The sequence below is a fragment of the Equus caballus genome, chromosome 11 (assembly GCF_041296265.1).
Source record: "Equus caballus isolate H_3958 breed thoroughbred chromosome 11, TB-T2T, whole genome shotgun sequence".
Lineage (NCBI taxonomy): Eukaryota > Metazoa > Chordata > Mammalia > Perissodactyla > Equidae > Equus > Equus caballus.
The window spans coordinates 1,458,366-1,474,847 of record NC_091694.1 but is presented as its reverse complement, the minus strand read 5'-3'; the positions used below and the strand labels follow the sequence as shown (position 1 = coordinate 1,474,847).

Sequence of the window (16,482 nt, the reverse complement as noted above, 5' to 3'; positions counted from 1 at the left end):
GATGGGGCCCTCTGCACCATCCTGGACTTGCTGGGAGAGGCTGCTCAAAGGTGGGGTGGTCTGCACCTCGGGGGCCATCAGACCTGATGCGGGGTCCGTGAGCCGAGGAGTCGAAAGAAAGATTTCTTGGACTCTCAAGGTCTGGCAGTAGTGCTCTTTTATTTAGAGAATTGTGTGAAATAGCGTGGGGACAGGACCCATGGGCAGGAGGAGCTGCTGGCATGGGTGGAGAGTAGGGCTAAATTTAAGGCATAGGCATGTGAGTTATCTCTTTACAAGACAAAGGAAAGAATATGTAAAAAGAGTTGTTAAAATGGTATCAGTGCGGTTAGGGTCTGGTTATTGGGTGGTCCTATAACTTTTAGATAAGAATCAAACCAGATTGAGTAAATGGCAGAAGCCACAGCTTAAATATTATCTTCAGCTAAAGACAAAGGAGGATGTTGGGGGAGGGGGGGTGTCAGTTACTTGAGGTTGCCAGACAGTAAACAACTTAAGTTCTTGCCTTCCCCATTAAGAATTTCCAGAGATAAGGCCATCCCCCCTTCCTCCTGGTGCAGAGGGAGACAACCCCCACAGATGGAGACTTCCTTCACAAATGCAAATGTCTTATCAAAGGGCAAGCAAATTCCATTCCTCAGAGCCCCCTTCTCATCTGCAGTTTTAAAAGTAACCAGCCTAAAATCCTCATCAAGACCAACCTCATCCACCTCGCTTACACCAGGCTAGGACAGCAATCGGACAGTGTCCATCGGGTACCCTCCACCTGACCTCACAGTCAGATACCTAAAGGCACTGTGAAGACCCTGGGTCTTTTCTTCCCAGGTAGCTCCCTGGCCCAGGCCTCCTACTGGGGGTCCTGGCCCCCACAGCTCCCCTTGATCTGCTCTGGCCTGCAGGTGGCCCATAAAAAAGTGTCTCAGATCCAGGAATAGGTGGGGTGTGTCCCTGGGGGTTGCCTGGGTCTCTGCAGCCCCCTTGGCCTTGGCCCTTAGGTTCAGCACTGGGAGGTGGGTCCACTGTGCGTCCTGAGTCACAAGATCTTACCAGACCCCATCAGATCCTGGTAGAAATTAGTATTGTGTGTCTCTGTCCAGGATGATGAAATGGTCACAGAGGACACAGCAGAGGGAGATTGGGAGCTGACTCAGGCCTCCTGCCCCCACAGACCCCACATTCCAGGGACCCTGGTGCCTGCCAGGCCACCCACACAGCTCCATCCTCCCTGCCCAGGTACCATGAGGAAATGTGCAGATGCCACAGAACAGACACCAGGTCCTGCCTGATGCGGGGTCGGTGAGCCGAGGAGTCGAAAGAAAGATTTCTTAGACTCTCAAGATCTGGCAGTAGTGCTCTTTTATTTAGAAAATAGTGTGGAATAGCATGGGGACAGGACCCATGGGCAGTCAGAGCTTCTGCTGCCCCCGCTGGTATGGGGACAGAGCCCATGGGCAGGCAGAGCTGCTGCTGCTGCCCCCGCTGGCATGGGGACAGGACCCATGGGCAGGCAGAGCTGGTGCGTGGGGACAGGACCCACGGGCAGTCAGAGCTCCTGCTGCTGCCGCTTCTGCTGCCCCCGCTGGCATGGGGACAGAGCCCATGGGCAGGCAGAGCTGCTGCTGCTGCCCCCGCTGGCATGGGGACAGGACCCATCGGCAGGCAGAGCTGGTGCGTGGGGACAGGACCCACGGGCAGTCAGAGCTCCTGCTGCTGCCCCGAGTTGAGGGTTAGGGCTAATTTTATAAGGCATAGGTATATGATTCATCTCTTTACAAGACAAAGGAAAGAACATGAAAAAAAAGTTAAAATGGTATCAGTGCGGGTGGGGTCTGGTCATTGGGTGATCCCATGACTTTTAGACAAGAATCAAATCGGATTAAGTAAAGGTTAGAAAGGTTAGACGCCACCACCCTAAACCAGTTACATGAGATTGCCAGACAGCAACCAACTTAAGTTCTTGCCTCTGGCATTGACCAAGAGCCTCTAGAGATAAGACCATCCCCCCCTCTTCCTGGCACAGAGAGGGAGGCATCTTCACAGATAGAGGTTTCCCTTAGAAATGTAAATGTTTCCCAACAAAGGGGCAAACAAATTCCACTCCTTGGAGCCTGAATCTCATCTGTAGTTTTAAAACTAACCAGCCTAAAAATCCTCATCATAAGCCATTTTAAAATTAAGCAGCCTAAAAATCCCCATCACTGCCCACCCAAGAGGCCTGGCCAGGCAGCCCTGTTCTTCAGGGCCTCCCCGTCACCCACTCTGGCTCAGGCACATGTCTTCGTGATCCATTTGAGAATTTGGCTGGGGAATCCTTCAGTTCCCCGGCCCATAGTTTGCAAAATCCACGTTTTTTAAAAAGGGTGTTCCAGTCTTGGTGCATTTTGTTTTCCAAGATTCCTCCCACATTTCTGACTGTTTCACAGCATTTCCAGTTCTCACGGGAGCTCATGCATTTCACTGCACTGCTGCTCTCCAGTTTTATTAAAATCTCTCTTCAGTTCCTGCTTTAAGCCTCTGGGCCCTGCCCTTTCCCTGTTAGGGACAGTCCTCATTCTGTGCAGAGCGAGCACTGGGGTTTCCCTGGAGCAGCAGGTTTAGGACCCTGTCTTGCTGATGACCTGGGTGAGGAGGCAGCCCCAACGCTGGGCTTGGCCCTCTGCTTCCTGGGCTGTGACACAGACTTGGGACCCCCGGGGGTTGCTGCCACCTCTGCTTCACTGAGTTGTTTGTAGTCAGGAGCCAATGATGGTGCCCGTGGCCGGTCACAGGCTAGGACATCTTGTTTACTCTGAATGAGACCCAGTCTTGGAGAGGGAGAGGGCTCTGATGATGCTACTTCCCATGGGACCCTGGACAAAGAGGCCACTCCTGCATAGTAACAGTTGGGTCTGTTAGCTCTGGTTTTTTCAACAAAATGCTACTCTGTCTGTTGTGTATTTGGCTGTGAAAGCCATCTCGTTCAGTGACACTGACATTTTCACATTTCCTTGGAACATTAGTGCATCTCCCATCCTCTCTAATTTTCTCCAGAGAATGCCTGTGGCCCCTCCCCCACCGTCGTGTTTCCATCTGGTTTGCGTCTGCCATCTTTCTCAATCATGCCCTCCCCCCTTTCCGATAAGGCATGCTGCCCTCGTGGCGGACACTGCACTCTGTCTGGACACCATCTCTGTGGCCAGCTGTTCACTTCCCAAGCCGATGACCTCACGGGTCAGAGGACTCCTGGGGTTCTAGAAGACAGTCTCCTTGGTCTCCAAGCGGCTGCTTTAGGCCAGTCGATGGTGGGGCTTGCTGGTGCACTTAGGCTCCGACACAGCTAGAGAATCGCTAGGTGCCCAGATGCCAGGACTTGTTATTCAGGGTGCTTGGTGGGTTCAGGGGACCAGGAGTTATTTCCCCAGTGCCCCTCACCCTTCTCCCTTCTGGTTGGGGGCTGAAGTGGCCAAGCTGGGATTGCAGGACATGCGTTCTTCCCTGGGGAGGGGGTCTCTGCCTCTGCCTCGGCCTCTGAGATCAGAAGGGCCCTGCCCTCAGAAGCCCTGGGGACTCGGATTTCACTTTGCCCCGCAGGTGTGCTTCTGGGCAGGCGGCACTCCTGCACTTCCTGTTGTTTGCTGGGAGGTGGGATGAGCGTTACAACCTACGCACAGGTGGGCGTCTCCTGCTGGGGTGAGGCAGCTGCTGGCAGCCTGCCCATCGCACTTCCTGGGACCCTGAGCCTCCACGGCCCAGAACCCCGCCTCCTGGGCCTCCTCCAAGGTGGCCGCCTGGGGCTGGACTTCCTGGGAGCTCCAGGCGGGGTGGGGGCTCTGCGGGGAGGGGAGGCCAGTCTCTCCGAATTGCTTTTTGCCCTACTTTCCTGTCATGTTCACGCTGGCCCAAGGAGGTTTCCTGCTACTTCTTGGCAGCCGCACGTGTCTCTAGGCAGACCCCGAGGCCTGCGCGGCGTGGCAGGGACCTGGGGCTCAAGTTCAGGGCCATGGCTGGGGCCGGGAGTTTGCAGGAGCCTGGCCTCCGGGAGCGGTGGGGGCTGGCAGAGCGCCCGGACCATTACTCGTCCGTGACCTTCGGAGACGTGCCCTGGCCTTGGGGACGGGCCAGCGCAGGATTGGGAGGGGCGCCATGTTCCCAGGGGAGTGGGGGAGGCCCAACCAGCAGGCTCCCTGCGGTTGGCGCGGCGTGCACCCGTAGAGCCCCGGAGGCAGCTCGGTGGGGCCCTTCCGGATCGCGTGCCCGGCGGCGACCACTTTAAGGCGCGGGGCCCGCCCCTGGGCCCGGGGCGGGATCTCGTGTGCCCCGCCCCCTGGTCTCCGCGCGCGCGCATTGGCTGCTCGGGGCGCGGGCGCGGGCGGCGCTTTGAACGCGGCGCGGGGGTGGCGGCGTTGTGTCGGGGGCCGGACCCGGGGTCGGGGCCTGGGGTTGCAACCGGCGCCGGAGGCGGGGTGGGGTCGGGTCGGCGGCGGCTGGGGCAGCTGGCGCTCCTCGGCGTCCGCGGCCGTGCCATGGCGGCGGAGGCGCGCGTGTCGCGCTGGTACTTCGGGGGGCTGGCCTCGTGCGGGGCCGCCTGCTGCACGCACCCGCTGGACCTGCTCAAGGTGAGGGCGGCGCGCGGCCGGGCCGGGGCCGGGGCGGGCAGCGGGGCGCGAGGGGACCCGGCCCTGCGCCCGCCCAGGCCCCCGTCCCGGGCACCCGGCGACTAGCGCGCCCGTCGGCACTGACCAGCCTCGGCCTGCTCTGCTGGGAGGGCTCGGACCTAGGGCCGCCTTGCCCGTGGCCTGCGGGGCATCGGCCCGCTGCCCCCGCCCGGAGACCCTGCGTGGAGGGGGTTGGGGAGAGGTTCCAGGGGCACTGCCGACCCCGGGTGCCCCACGTTCCAGCCCGCTCCCGGTTGTTGGCGGGCCGTGTTTCAGCCCCAGCTCTGCGCTTTCCTACCTGTGTGACCTTGGTCTCTCTGAGCCAATTTCCCCTGGAACTTTTGCACTTTTGAGGGTGCTCCTTCTGCGTGTTACAAGTTGAGGGGGTGGTTCTGTGGGTGCACAGGTGTTGGCACTTAGAGACGTGCAGGGGCTCTAGAAGACCCAGAGCATGGGCCGAGCCACCCCCTGCCTAGTGGGTGCCCAGCACACAAGGAGACAGATGAGGGATGTGGCCTGGGCGAGTGGGGTGACCCAGGCACGCCTGCTTTGGGCTGCCTCCTCCTGGGCTTGGTGGGCGCTTGGGAGCTATGGGCCCTGTGTGCCTGCAGGTCCTGCCCTGTGAGAGGGAGTGTTTCTCTGAGCCAGAGGTATTCACTCTTGCATTTTTTTAAAAAATGCTTATGGGGCAGAGTAACACAGAGCTTCCCTTGTCTCCCAGGGCCCGCCCAGTGGGCCTGTTTTCTGACCTTTTCTCACCACAAAGAACAAAGGGCCCGAGGCTCAAAACACAGTCCCGAAGGGGCCTGGGCTCCTGGGGGGAAGGGGACGCTGTGGGCAAATGGCAGCCACCTGGCCCCCCTTCTTTACACACACCCAGAGCAGCCTGGTCTCACACCGGCCCCCTGGGAGGGCTTGGCACCCTTGGCCTGGGCTGACCTGGAGCCTGGCCAGGCCTCTCTGCCCGAGGGCATCTTTTTCAGCAGCCCTTTTCCTGAAAGGAGGGGATTGGCTTCTCTGGTGTAAAAATGCTCGCCACCGGTCAAGGCAGGGTTAGCAGATGTGGGAGGGCTGTAGCTGTAGCCTCATTGGCCTCAGGCCTGGCTGTCCTGGGAGAGGCCAGGCCTGAGACGGAGCAAGGCCGGGCCTGGAGGGTGCTCTGACCGCAGAGAGCGGGGCTGAGTGAACAGGAAGGTCCTTTTTGGTTTGAGGAAAGAGAAGCCCCTCCCCCGGCTGTGTTATTTTACCTTCCACGTGCCCACACTGTTCCCTGCGCCCACCCCCCACCTCAGTGGGGCCCCGGAAGGTTAGCCTCACTGTTTCTGACCAGGGTTGGGCACGGCCTCCAGGGGCTGTGGGAGCCCTCCCTGGCCTGACTGGAGTCACTTCATTGTTCAAGGCCCCTTTGGGCATCACTGCCCTTTGTCCCATCCCCCAGGTGCTGTTTTGCTGCGGAATGCTGCCAGGAGAGGGTCAGAGGAGGCAGGCCGTCCTCTGGCCCAGGGAACACATGACCGTGTGCTGGGCTTCAGAGCGCAGTGCTGGCAGCCGTGGAGGCCAGCCTCAAAGAGAGGCTTTGGGGGCTGGCCTGGTGACATAGCGGTTAGGTGCGCACATTCTGTGTCAGCGGCCCGGGGTTTGCCAGTTCAGATCTCGGGTGCGGACATGGCACGACTTGGCAAAGCCATGCCGTGGTAGGTGTCTCACATGCAAGGTGAAAGAAGATAGGCACGGATGTTAGCTCAGGGCCAGTCTTCCTCAACAAAAAAAAAAAAAAAAAAAAAAGGAGGATTGGCAGCAGATGTTAGCTCAGGGCTAATCTTCCTCAAAAAAAACAAAGGGAGGCCTTGGCCTGAGTTTTTACCTCCCGGCATGGTCATTGGAAAGGTTGTCTTAAAGCTCCTTGATCTCTCATTTCGCCCTACGTCCTGGCTTGGTTTTCACAGTCGCTTCTTGCCTAGATGGGGGCTGCTGCCTGCACTCTGCCCCCAGGCCCAGGGCCCTCTGTCCTGTCCAGCTTGGCTCACACAGCAGGAGGACAGCACTCATGTCACCTTGCTGAGCATGAGTCCCCTCTCCATCTCCACCCACCTTTGCTGCCCCACCACCCCGAGCCCCTTAGGTAGGGATGAGGCCAGGTGGGGGAGGTGTACCCACTGAACTCCTTAGTCCTCACAGCACACCAAGGGAAACTGAGGCACAGGAGATCAGTAACCTGCCCAAGCGGGCCCAGCCAGGATGTGACGGGCTGGGCAGGGTGGGTTGTGCAGGGACAGACTGAGGTGGCCCATCTGGTGGCTCTCCCAGGAGTGCCCTTCCCTCTTGCCCCTCTGAATTCCCACCCACCTCTTCCGAGTCTCCTGTGCTCCTTGAGTCCCAGCTCCACCCTCACTGGGTGCCCTTAGGAGGCCTCTGCCTCCCTGAGTCTCTGCTCCCGTCTCTCACCGGGGTGGTGACAGTACTTGGCCCACAGGGTCATTGCAGGAGTATAAAGACCTAGATTGTAGGAAAGGGCTCAGAGCAGAGCTGGCCTGGGTGGGCCCCGGGGCACAGCTCTGAGCAGGTGTGACCCCCCCACAGGTGCACCTGCAGACACAGCAGGAGGTGAAGATGCGGATGACGGGCATGGCGCTGCAGGTGGTGCGCTCCGACGGCGTTCTGGCGCTCTACAACGGCCTGAGCGCCTCCCTGTGTAGACAGGTGCCTCTGGGGCTCCCACCTCCCAGGGCGCTGGGCGGTGCAACTCACAGCCAGGGCTCTCGTGCCTTCCAAGGCCACCCCCACTCATTAGGTGCTGCTTCCCCAGGTCCTGGTCCCAGACCCCACGCCCTGAGCCCAAGCAGGCTGGCATCCCCCAGGCCTGGGCTCAGATGAGGCCGCATCGCCTACCCACTGTGGGTGCCCTTTGGGCATCGAAGCTGCTTTCTCCTCCTTTTCAAGGCTGCTTAGGAGGAAGGAACCACAGGCTTGGGGAGCCAGAGACCCCTGTGTCTGCACAGGGCATGGCGGTGTGGGATGTGCTTCTGCCTTCCATGGGGTCAGCCCTGCTCCCACAGCTGGTCCAAGACCTCTACTTACAGATGCGGAAAGTGAGGCCTGGGAAGGGAGAGAGGAGAGTTCAGGGCTCTGGATTCAGCCAGCCCTGGGTTTGCAAATTGGCTCAGCCACTTGCTGGCTGTGTGGCCCTGGGAAGGTCCCTTGGTGTCCCTGTAGTCCACGCAGTGATGACCATGCACCAGGAAGGCTGGGGCGAGCGGGGCCAAGGGGTGCAGGGCATGCCCAGCATGGTCCCCCCACCTGCCCCCTCTGAGCTGCGCCCCTTCTCCCCCAGATGACCTACTCCCTGACTCGGTTCGCCATCTATGAGACCGTGCGGGACCATGTGACCGCAGGCAGCCAGGGGCCCCCACCCTTCTATAAGAAGGTGTTGCTGGGCTCCATCAGTGGTGAGTAGCCGGCCAAGTTGGGGCAGGTGGGCGAGTGGGGGTGGGCACCACCGGTCATCACATGTTGGCTCTGGGGTCTGTCACCCCAGGTTGCATCGGAGGCTTTGTGGGGACTCCTGCGGATATGGTCAACGTCAGGTCAGTGCGGTTGCCCCCAAGGTCAGGCTCTTTCCTGTCCCCTGACAGGGCCGGGGCTTGCTCACTGGGGTCTGCAGTGTTTTCAGCCTGGAACAAGCCTCAGGCGTTGGAGTCCTGGGTGTTGGGAGCTGTGCCGCTGAGGCTGCGGTGGGGCCAGCTGCTCTCTGCCAGAGCGAGCCCTCAATGCCTGCGGGGGTCTGTGTGGGCATGTCTTGCCCCCTGCCGGCCCCCTGAGCCAGCGTGGTTGTTTCAGGATGCAGAATGACATGAAGCTGCCCAAGAACCAGCGCCGAAAGTGAGTAGCGGGGCTGAGTTCTGCCCTTGGGGGGTATGGGAGTGTGGGGGGCCCAGGCCAGGAAGACCCCTGAGCAGCTCTGCTGGGACCCGGCTGGGACTCCAATGGGCCACATGCCTCTGGGGTCACCTGGAGTGCAGCACAGGCAGCTGATGGATTTTGGAAACACTGCACATCTGTCCTGGAATCATGAGGGGGCCTCGGGCTTCTTCCCTCCGGGGGGGACTGCGGCGGCGTCTCTCTCCTGCCCTCCTCCTGCACCTTGCACATGTTCACGTAGAAGAGGGTTAGAGAGTTGAGTTTGGGCCTTTAAAAGGGTTTGGGAGCTGGGATTTGTTTTTTATGATAAAAATGCCGTTCTTCACAAAGCCTTAGACGATATCGACTCCAAGGCTGTGTTCAGACTGACGTTGCACTTAAACTCCAGGTGCCGGTATCGGTCAGTTCAGGCGTGACACGTGGCTCCACAGGAGTCCGTTGTCCCCTCTCTGGCCAAAGAGAAAGCCGTGGGCAGGCGGACCAAGTGAACAGGTGGGAGGGGACCAGGCAGGGCGTCCCATCCCCCCACGCTCCGTAACAGGCCACAAACAGGACCAGCCTCCAGGCTGGCAGCCCCCCAAAGGGCTGGGCACCCATGTGTTTTCTTGTGGGACTCTGGGGGATCCTCGGGCACTGAGGTCCCTTGCGGGGGAGGCTGCTCTGAGCTGTTGGCAGAGGCCTTGTCGCCTGGCCCCGGGGATCCTTCTTGGAGAGCCTCGGGCCTGGGATGGGGGCCTGGGGAGGACCCTCCCATGGGAGCCGGTGGTCAGGGAGAGCCTCACGTGGGCCCGTTCTGTGTCCCCCGGCAGCTACGCCCATGCCCTGGACGGCCTGTACCGCGTGGCCCGTGAAGGTGAGAGGAACAGGCCCTTTGCTGGGGGTCCTGGGGCCTGCAGAGGTCAGGGGGCAGGGAGCACCGTGCAGGGGCTGGGGGGCCCGGAAGGGTTTTGGCCGAGCGCCCCACCTCGCTCCTTCTCTGGCAGAGGGTCTGAAGAAGCTGTTCTCAGGTGCGACCATGGCCTCCAGTCGAGGGGTGTTTGTCACCGTGGGCCAGGTAGGGCTTCTGCCCAGGGTGGGCCTCTTCGGGCAGCATCTGGGGGGCCTAGCTCAGCCCTCGAGAGGCCACTGAGAAAGGCAGTGGGCACGGACCACAGGTAGGGGCTGAGGAGGTGGGCACAGGTGGGTCAGGTATATGACCTTGGGCAGGCCCCTCCATGTCTGGGCCTCACCTGTCCACCCAGGCCCAGTGACCATGTAGGTGACCTGCAGAGCAGGTGCTTGGTCAATCCAGATGGTGTCATTGTAGGCCCCTGTCTACGTTCTCCGGAGCTGGGGGACGTCCTGAGGCCTAACCTTCCTGCCACCCCTGCAGCTGTCCTGCTATGACCAAGCTAAGCAGCTGGTTCTCAGCACGGGGTACTTGTCTGACGGCATCGTCACGCACTTTGTCGCCAGCTTCATCGCAGTGAGTGTGGGGCGTGGCAGGGGCTGAGGGTGCACAGAGGAGGCAGGGGCTCAGAGGAAGGAGGTTTTGGGGGGTCTGGTGGGTGCTCTTGGCTGCATAAGGGGGCACCAGGGCCCCAGGGAGGAGCCTGATGGGTCACCCGGTACCTGGGCCTGGACAGCTCCTGGTGTCCCCGGGCGGCCCTGGGTCCTGCAGCCCTCTGCACCTTACTATGGGATGCCTCCTGGGGGGTCCAGGATGCCAGGGGCTCTTTCCACAGCAGGCCTGTGGGGAGGAGGTGAGGGTACCCACACGCCTTGCTTGGCAGGCCCGCTGGTGACAGCCTCCCCACCCCACCCAGGGTGGATGTGCCACGTTCCTGTGCCAGCCCCTGGATGTGCTGAAGACCCGCCTGATGAATTCCAAGGGCGAGTATCGAGTGAGTGGGCGCCGCAGACGCCAGTGCCCTTGAGAGCACAGGCCTGGGAGTGGGGAGCGGGGGCCCAGCCTGCTGCTCCCGGGCTCTGTGGCCGGGTGAGCTCACGTCCTCCTCTTGGGATGTGGGTGACCCCCTCCAGCCCATGACTTCATCCCTCCCACTTGCCGCCCCCATCCGGCCTCGGAGCAGCCCTTGGCCTTGGGTGTGTTAAATCAGATTCTTTGACATGTTAAGGGAGGCAGCAGTTTGCTGTGGTCAGTGAAATTCGGCAAGTTGCCTTTTTAAAGTTGGCAGCCTGGGGCTCCCGCCGTCATGCACAGTGTCTTCTGCCCCTCGTCTTCTCCCCAGCCCGGCCTCTGACCGCCCCGACGCGCCTGGTGGTCAGCCTGCCCATGGGGTGCGCCTTGGCGGCTTCTGGTTTTGCGCATCAGCAGGCAGGGCAGCTTCTTGTGTTCACCTTTGAACGTGCCCGGCCAGTCTGCAGGCCAGTCTGCAGTGCCGTTGAGGTCACACCACATGTCAGTGTGCGGGACTTCCGGCTGGTGCTGAACAGGAGTGTTTTAATTTGTGCCTTTCGAGTGGGAAGCAGCGTTTCTTTTATGGCTTCACCTTGTGTCTTCTGCAGGGTGTTTTCCACTGCGCCGTGGAGACAGCGAAGCTCGGCCCGCTGGCCTTTTACAAGGTTGGGCAGGGGCTGGACAGGGCGGAGTGGGGCTGGGGGTCCCTCCCGGCCCTTTGCACTTCCCCTTTCTCCTTTCTCCCTCCAGGGCCTCCTGCCTGCCGCCATCCGCCTCATGCCCCACACTGTGCTCACATTCGTGTTTCTGGAACAGCTTCGAAAACACTTTGGCATCAAAGTACCATCCTGACGGGGCCATGGGAGCGGGTTGGGCCACGCCTGGCCCCAGCGCCAGGTTCTTCTGGAGTCTGGGAGGGTCTTGGGGCTGAAGGCTGCCCGGAGCCCACCTCCGGCCCCCACCCGCCTCTGGCCCAGGACCTCCCCGGCCAGCTCCTGCCCTCACCCAGCCTGCCCGGGCCAGAGCTCATTCCACTGACCTTCGTCCCTCCAGCCCCCACCTGCCCGCCCCACGCTCTGCCCACCTGGTATCCCAGCTGCCCCCCCTTGTGCTCTGATGACTCACTCGGGGGCCAGGCTGTCTAGGCTTTCTGGGGTCTGGGGTCCCCTGCCCCTTCTCCTCTGGCCCTGGAGGTTTCTTCCCTTCATGTGCAGCTGCCCAGGGCCCACAGCACCGTCTTCCAGCAGCTTCCATCAGGGACCTGGATGGCAGAGTTGGGGGTCGCCCACCAAGTTGTGTGCACGTGCACTTTTATCCAAGGAGAGGGACCATAGCGTTCATGATGTTCTCAGAAGTAGCTGTGCCCCCCACACCTCCTGGGCCAGTGAACAAATGACACAGGAGCAGAATGAGTGCCCAGGAGCAAGGGTCAGAGTGTGTGACCTGTGGGCGCCCCTGGTGGCAGGCCTAGTCCCCACCCCCCCACCCCCTGCCCCATGCCTCCCACGTCCAGCCAACCCCCAGTTGCTTTAACAATTAGTTTCACCAAAACCTTTCAGCACCAAGAGGCTGCTGCTGTCTTCAGGGAGTGTGCAGTGTCCCTCACGCCGTCCACGCCCTCCCCTCCTGCTCCTCAGAGGTGGGCTGTGGTGTGTCCTTGGGGGCTTCTCTGTGTAGACGGCGGTCACCTGCAAGGCCCCCAGCAGCTGATCAGCCAAAACAACTGGATTCCGCTGTGAAAGCAGCCTGCCCCCCCACAAACCAGGCTGGGGGCTGCGTCCGCCTGCCTCCCCGGGTCCCCTGGGCACTGTGCCCCCGCCCCAGCAAAGGGCTGCAGGCCCACATTGCTCTGCAGGGATGCTAATAAAGGACGGTGAACTGCTCTGTCTGGTCCCTGCATCCAGGCTGCTCACTGGTCTGCAAGCTGCCTCACTGTCCAGGGGCAGTGAGAGCACCTCTGCACCCTCCTCGGAGGGCTCTCTGGTTTAGGGGGGCAGGGCCCAGAGGGAGAAAGCAGCAGCAGCCCTGGCTGGATGCATTGCTCTGGCCTGTGGGCAGAGGAAGTGGAGGGTGCTAGGGTGGGAGCAGCCCAAAACCAGTGCAGGGGGAGGGGAAGGGAAAGGTGAGGCTGGGGGCTGGGTGGGCTGAGTTCCTGGATCCAGGTCACCGTGGGCCCAACAGTGCCACCCCTTCTCAGCACACACCTGGGTGCTGCAAGACCCCCAGGTTTGAGAGTTCCGGGCCAGGCTGGCCAGCCTCCCCAGAGGCTCCCCTCTCCTGGGGGCGGGAGGTGCCCCTTGAGTCAGAGCCTGGGTTCTTGGGTGCTGGTCTGTTGTCCAGCAAGCCCAGAAGGGGCCATGGAGACCCTGGTTCTCTGGACTGCTGACCCTCAGACAGACAGACTGAGGCTGGGGCGGGAGGCGGCGTGGGTGCTGCCCTGAGGCCTTTTCACATGCGTGAAAGCTGCCAGGGCTCGGCTGGACAGACAGACAGACAGTCTTTGGGGCTCCTTCAGACCTCAGAACCTCTGATGCTGTACTCCTGGAGCAAGGAGACTATCCTGGAGCATTTCAGGGGTGTGAAAAATAGGATTTTAGATAGTGGTGTCAGTTGCACAGCTCTGTGAATGTACTAAAAAACACTATATCTAAATAAAGCTGTTATTTAAAGAAAAACAAGCTGGCACCCATGTGCCCGCCCCAGCTTCGGCGGTGGACTCCCCCAGGCCCTCAGTTCTGGAATTGGAAACAGTTCCAAACACGAGATTGTTTGGAAGCAAATCCCAGACGTTTGTGGATAAATACTTCAGCACATGTCTGTAAAAATAGTCTTTCAGAAAATTTTAACAACTCCAGTAGTAGTTCATTCTATGTAAAAAATCCTAGCGGTCACTCAGGTTTCCCGGATCACCATGTACATGCTGTTAAGAGTCAGTTCTACTTGAATCAGAGTCTAGCTGAGGGCTCCAGCTCAGTGTCTGGGTTCCCAGCGTCCCCCTCCCTCCCCGTCCTTTCTCTGCAGGTCCTCTGCAGGATAAGCCGGGTCCTCGGCCTTTCAGATTTGTCCCCTTACTCTGTCCCTAAATTTCCTAAAACCAGCAGATAGATCTGGATTCCAGTCCTGTTTCTGGGCAACAAACATGGCGCCTGGAGTCTCAGGGTCTGGCCGGGGGTTGGAGGTCGGCAGGAAGCAGCCATCGGCCTGGAAACGCACAGAGGATAGAGCCCGACTCCCAGGATCCGGGATGCCAGGGGGGCCCTGGTTGGGGGAGTGCTGTGGGGTGCACCGGGAGCCCTGCTGCTGCTCTGACACACTGGGGATGGGCCTGGCTCTGTGCGGTTGAAGAACCATCCGGGCAGAGCCTGTGCCTGCACAGAGCCCTGTATGCCTGGGCTGGAAACACCCCGAGGCATTTGGGGCGAGGAGGCGTGAGGGTGAGTGAACATGGTCGTGGGGAAGCCTGCTGCTTCTCTCGGACCTCAGGTGAGTTGAAAAGGCAGCAAATTCCAGAAACTTTGGCCACTCGGGCCACGTTCTCTCTCGTGGACACTGCTCTGACTTGGAGCACCGGCATGGTCTTACGGGATATGGAATGTGCCCGGGGCAAACCCAGAGGTTGGCATTTCACCAGCTTCCCCCCTGCGCGGCCTGTTTATGCAATGCCGCCCTGGACCAGGGCTGGAGGGGAGAAAGTGCCCCATCTGGTTTGGCAGGGACAGGCCTGGCAGGAGATCACTGCAGGGCAGGATGCAGAAGGCTGAATGGGAGGGACACTCGGCAAAGCGCCCGCCCATCCGCCCTCCAGAGAGCCCGTGGCTTCCTGGGACAGGCGCACGGAGCGAAAATGGAGGTGGACCCAGGGCAGCAGAACGGTCTGGGGGACGGTGGCGAGGGCTCGGCTTTCTCCCAGGGAGTTTTCATTCCAGGGCCCCCCATTCCTTGTTGTGGGATCAAAACCAGCCTGAGAGCGTGAGCTATCAGTGGGCCAGCACCCGCCTCAGTCCTGGGGTTTCAGTAACCCAATTGCAGGTCATCTGACCCCAAAGAGTCAAGCCTATTAATTTCACACTTGGGCGGGAGAACACACACCAGCGTCTCAAGAGTCAATCTCAGCCTTTTTTCCTTAAGACTATAGTTTACAAAAAGCCACACAATTTGTATTTGTTGTCAGGAAATGTCAACCAGGGTTTCAAGACAGGTCAATGGGGAAGGGACCGTCTTTGCTGGACAATTGGACATCCACGTGCAAAGAGTGAAGCTGGACCCTCACCATACACATACTCAAAATTTAACTGAAATGGATTATAAACCCAAATGTCAGAGCTAAAACTACAAAACTTGCAGAAATGAACAAAAACTACCCAAATGAGAATAAGCAGAGGCTGTGTACTCAGAGTTTGTTCGATCGGGGAGCAGCCACTCTCATGTGCATTTTGGCAGAGACTCAAAGGATGCAGAGGGGGACAGGAATGAAGAAAAGGGGGCTCAGGTGTGTTCCGAGTGGAGGCTGTTGGTGTGGGGAGCTGTGGGCAACTAACTAGAGGTTGGCAACTTGTGTGATTGGTTAGGGAGCATAAAAGGCTTTCTCTGGTTGGCCCTGAGTTCCAAGCAGAAGCAGAAATGAGGGAAGCTGGCAGTAATTGATCACATTTGGGCCAATTGCTACAGGGGCTAAGAAGCATATGTCCACAAAGAAACCCACACACAAATGTTCAGAGCAGCATTATTCATAATAACCAAAAAGTAGAAACAACCCAGTGTCCATCACCTGGTGAATGGATAACCAAAATGTGGTGTATTTGTATGATGCAATATTATTTGGCCATAAAAAGAAATGAAATAGTGATGCACATACAGCGTAGATGAACCTTGAAAAAATTATGCTGAGTGAAAAAAGACAGAAACAAAAGACCACATAGTGCATGATTCCATTTGTATAAACGGTCCCAAAGAGGCGAATCCTCAGAAATGGACGCAGGTCAGTGGCGGCAGCAGCCGGGGGATGGGGAAGTAGGGAGTGACAGCTAATGGGGATGAGGTTTCCTTTTGAGGTGACGAAAATGTTCCAAAATTTATTACAATGATGGTTGCACAACACTGTGAATATACTAAAAACCAATGAATTGTACACTTTAAACAGGTGGATTGTATGGTATGTGGGGTATGTGGTGACAATGATTTTCTCTCCTTGATCAAACGCTAGCCAGGTTCCTCTGAGCCTGCTTCTCGATTAGGCCTATAAAGACTGGAACAAACACTAACGTGGTTTCTAACAGCTTAAGGTTTCCACGCCCCCAGGATGACCCCAGCCCTCCTTAAAGTACCTGCCTGGGAAAGCTCAAGGCTGCCAGGAGAATTCACTGTTTTGGCCAACACCTGAGGACAAGGCCCGTCTCCCAGCCTCTGTGCCAGAGCAGGAGTGGAACTTTGCTAAGCGCCAGTTGATAACCCAGGTGGGTGTCACATGGACCAGCCCCTTCCCGCTTTTTGGAATTGTTCGCTCCCTGACTCTGCTGAGTCATCCCCTCCTTGCTCCCTCACCCTCCCTTTAAACCACCGGATCACCTCTGCACAAACTGAAAAGAAGGTGAATTCACACTGGAGTTTTCTTTTTTTTAAAGATTGGCACCTGAGCTAACATCTGTTGCCAATCTCCTTTTTTTTTTCCTTCTTCTTCTCCCCAAAGCCCCCCAGTACGTAGTTGTATATTCTAGTTGTAGGTCCTTCTGGCTTTGCTATGTGGGACGCCACCTCAGCGTGGCTTGATGAGCGGTGCCATGTCCGTGCCCAGGATCCGAACCAGCGAAATCCTGGGCCACCGAAGCAGAGCGTGGGAACCCAACCACTCGGCCACGGGGCTGGCCCCTTGAGGGTTTTTTTTTTAACAGTTTCTTTGAGGGTTAATTGACATACCATGAACTGCATACATTTGTGGTACACAATTTTGCAAGTTTGGACACTGACATACACCCGTGTTACCATCACCCCAATCAAGTGGGGAAACATGTCCATCACCCCCAATTTCCGGCC

The 16,482-nt window shown here is 58.9% G+C and overlaps 1 protein-coding gene across 3 annotated transcripts; it reads left to right on the top strand.

Moving 5' to 3' along the window:
* The first annotated feature begins 4,231 nt into the window (after positions 1-4,231).
* On the top strand, positions 4,232-12,334 carry SLC25A10 (solute carrier family 25 member 10). 3 transcript variants are annotated; one of them, XM_070226795.1, is made up of 12 exons: positions 4,351-4,595; positions 6,073-6,241; positions 7,215-7,334; positions 7,966-8,080; positions 8,170-8,218; positions 8,472-8,513; positions 9,362-9,405; positions 9,536-9,606; positions 9,925-10,017; positions 10,358-10,435; positions 11,061-11,117; positions 11,203-12,334. In XM_070226795.1, the coding sequence occupies exons 3-12, from the start codon at positions 7,245-7,247 to the stop codon at positions 11,302-11,304; spliced, it is 741 nt and encodes a 246-aa protein (XP_070082896.1). In that variant the 5' UTR covers positions 4,351-4,595; positions 6,073-6,241; positions 7,215-7,244; the 3' UTR covers positions 11,305-12,334. The 3 variants fall into 3 exon arrangements, with proteins under 3 accessions (XP_023507545.1, XP_070082896.1, XP_070082895.1); XM_070226794.1 differs by having other exon boundaries at positions 4,382-4,595; positions 6,073-6,328; XM_023651777.2 differs by lacking the exon at positions 6,073-6,241 and having other exon boundaries at positions 4,232-4,595.
* Positions 12,335-16,482: the final 4,148 nt, after the last annotated feature.

Excerpts from the sequence above, each read along its gene's own strand:
- SLC25A10 (XM_023651777.2), top strand. The coding sequence starts at position 4,503 with ATGGCGGCGGAGGCGCGCGTGTCGCGCTGGTACTTCGGGGGGCTGGCC. Across the intron at positions 7,335-7,965 it reads GCGCCTCCCTGTGTAGACAG|ATGACCTACTCCCTGACTCG; the intron begins GTGCCTCTGGGG and ends CTTCTCCCCCAG. Across the intron at positions 9,406-9,535 it reads GTACCGCGTGGCCCGTGAAG|AGGGTCTGAAGAAGCTGTTC; the intron begins GTGAGAGGAACA and ends CTTCTCTGGCAG.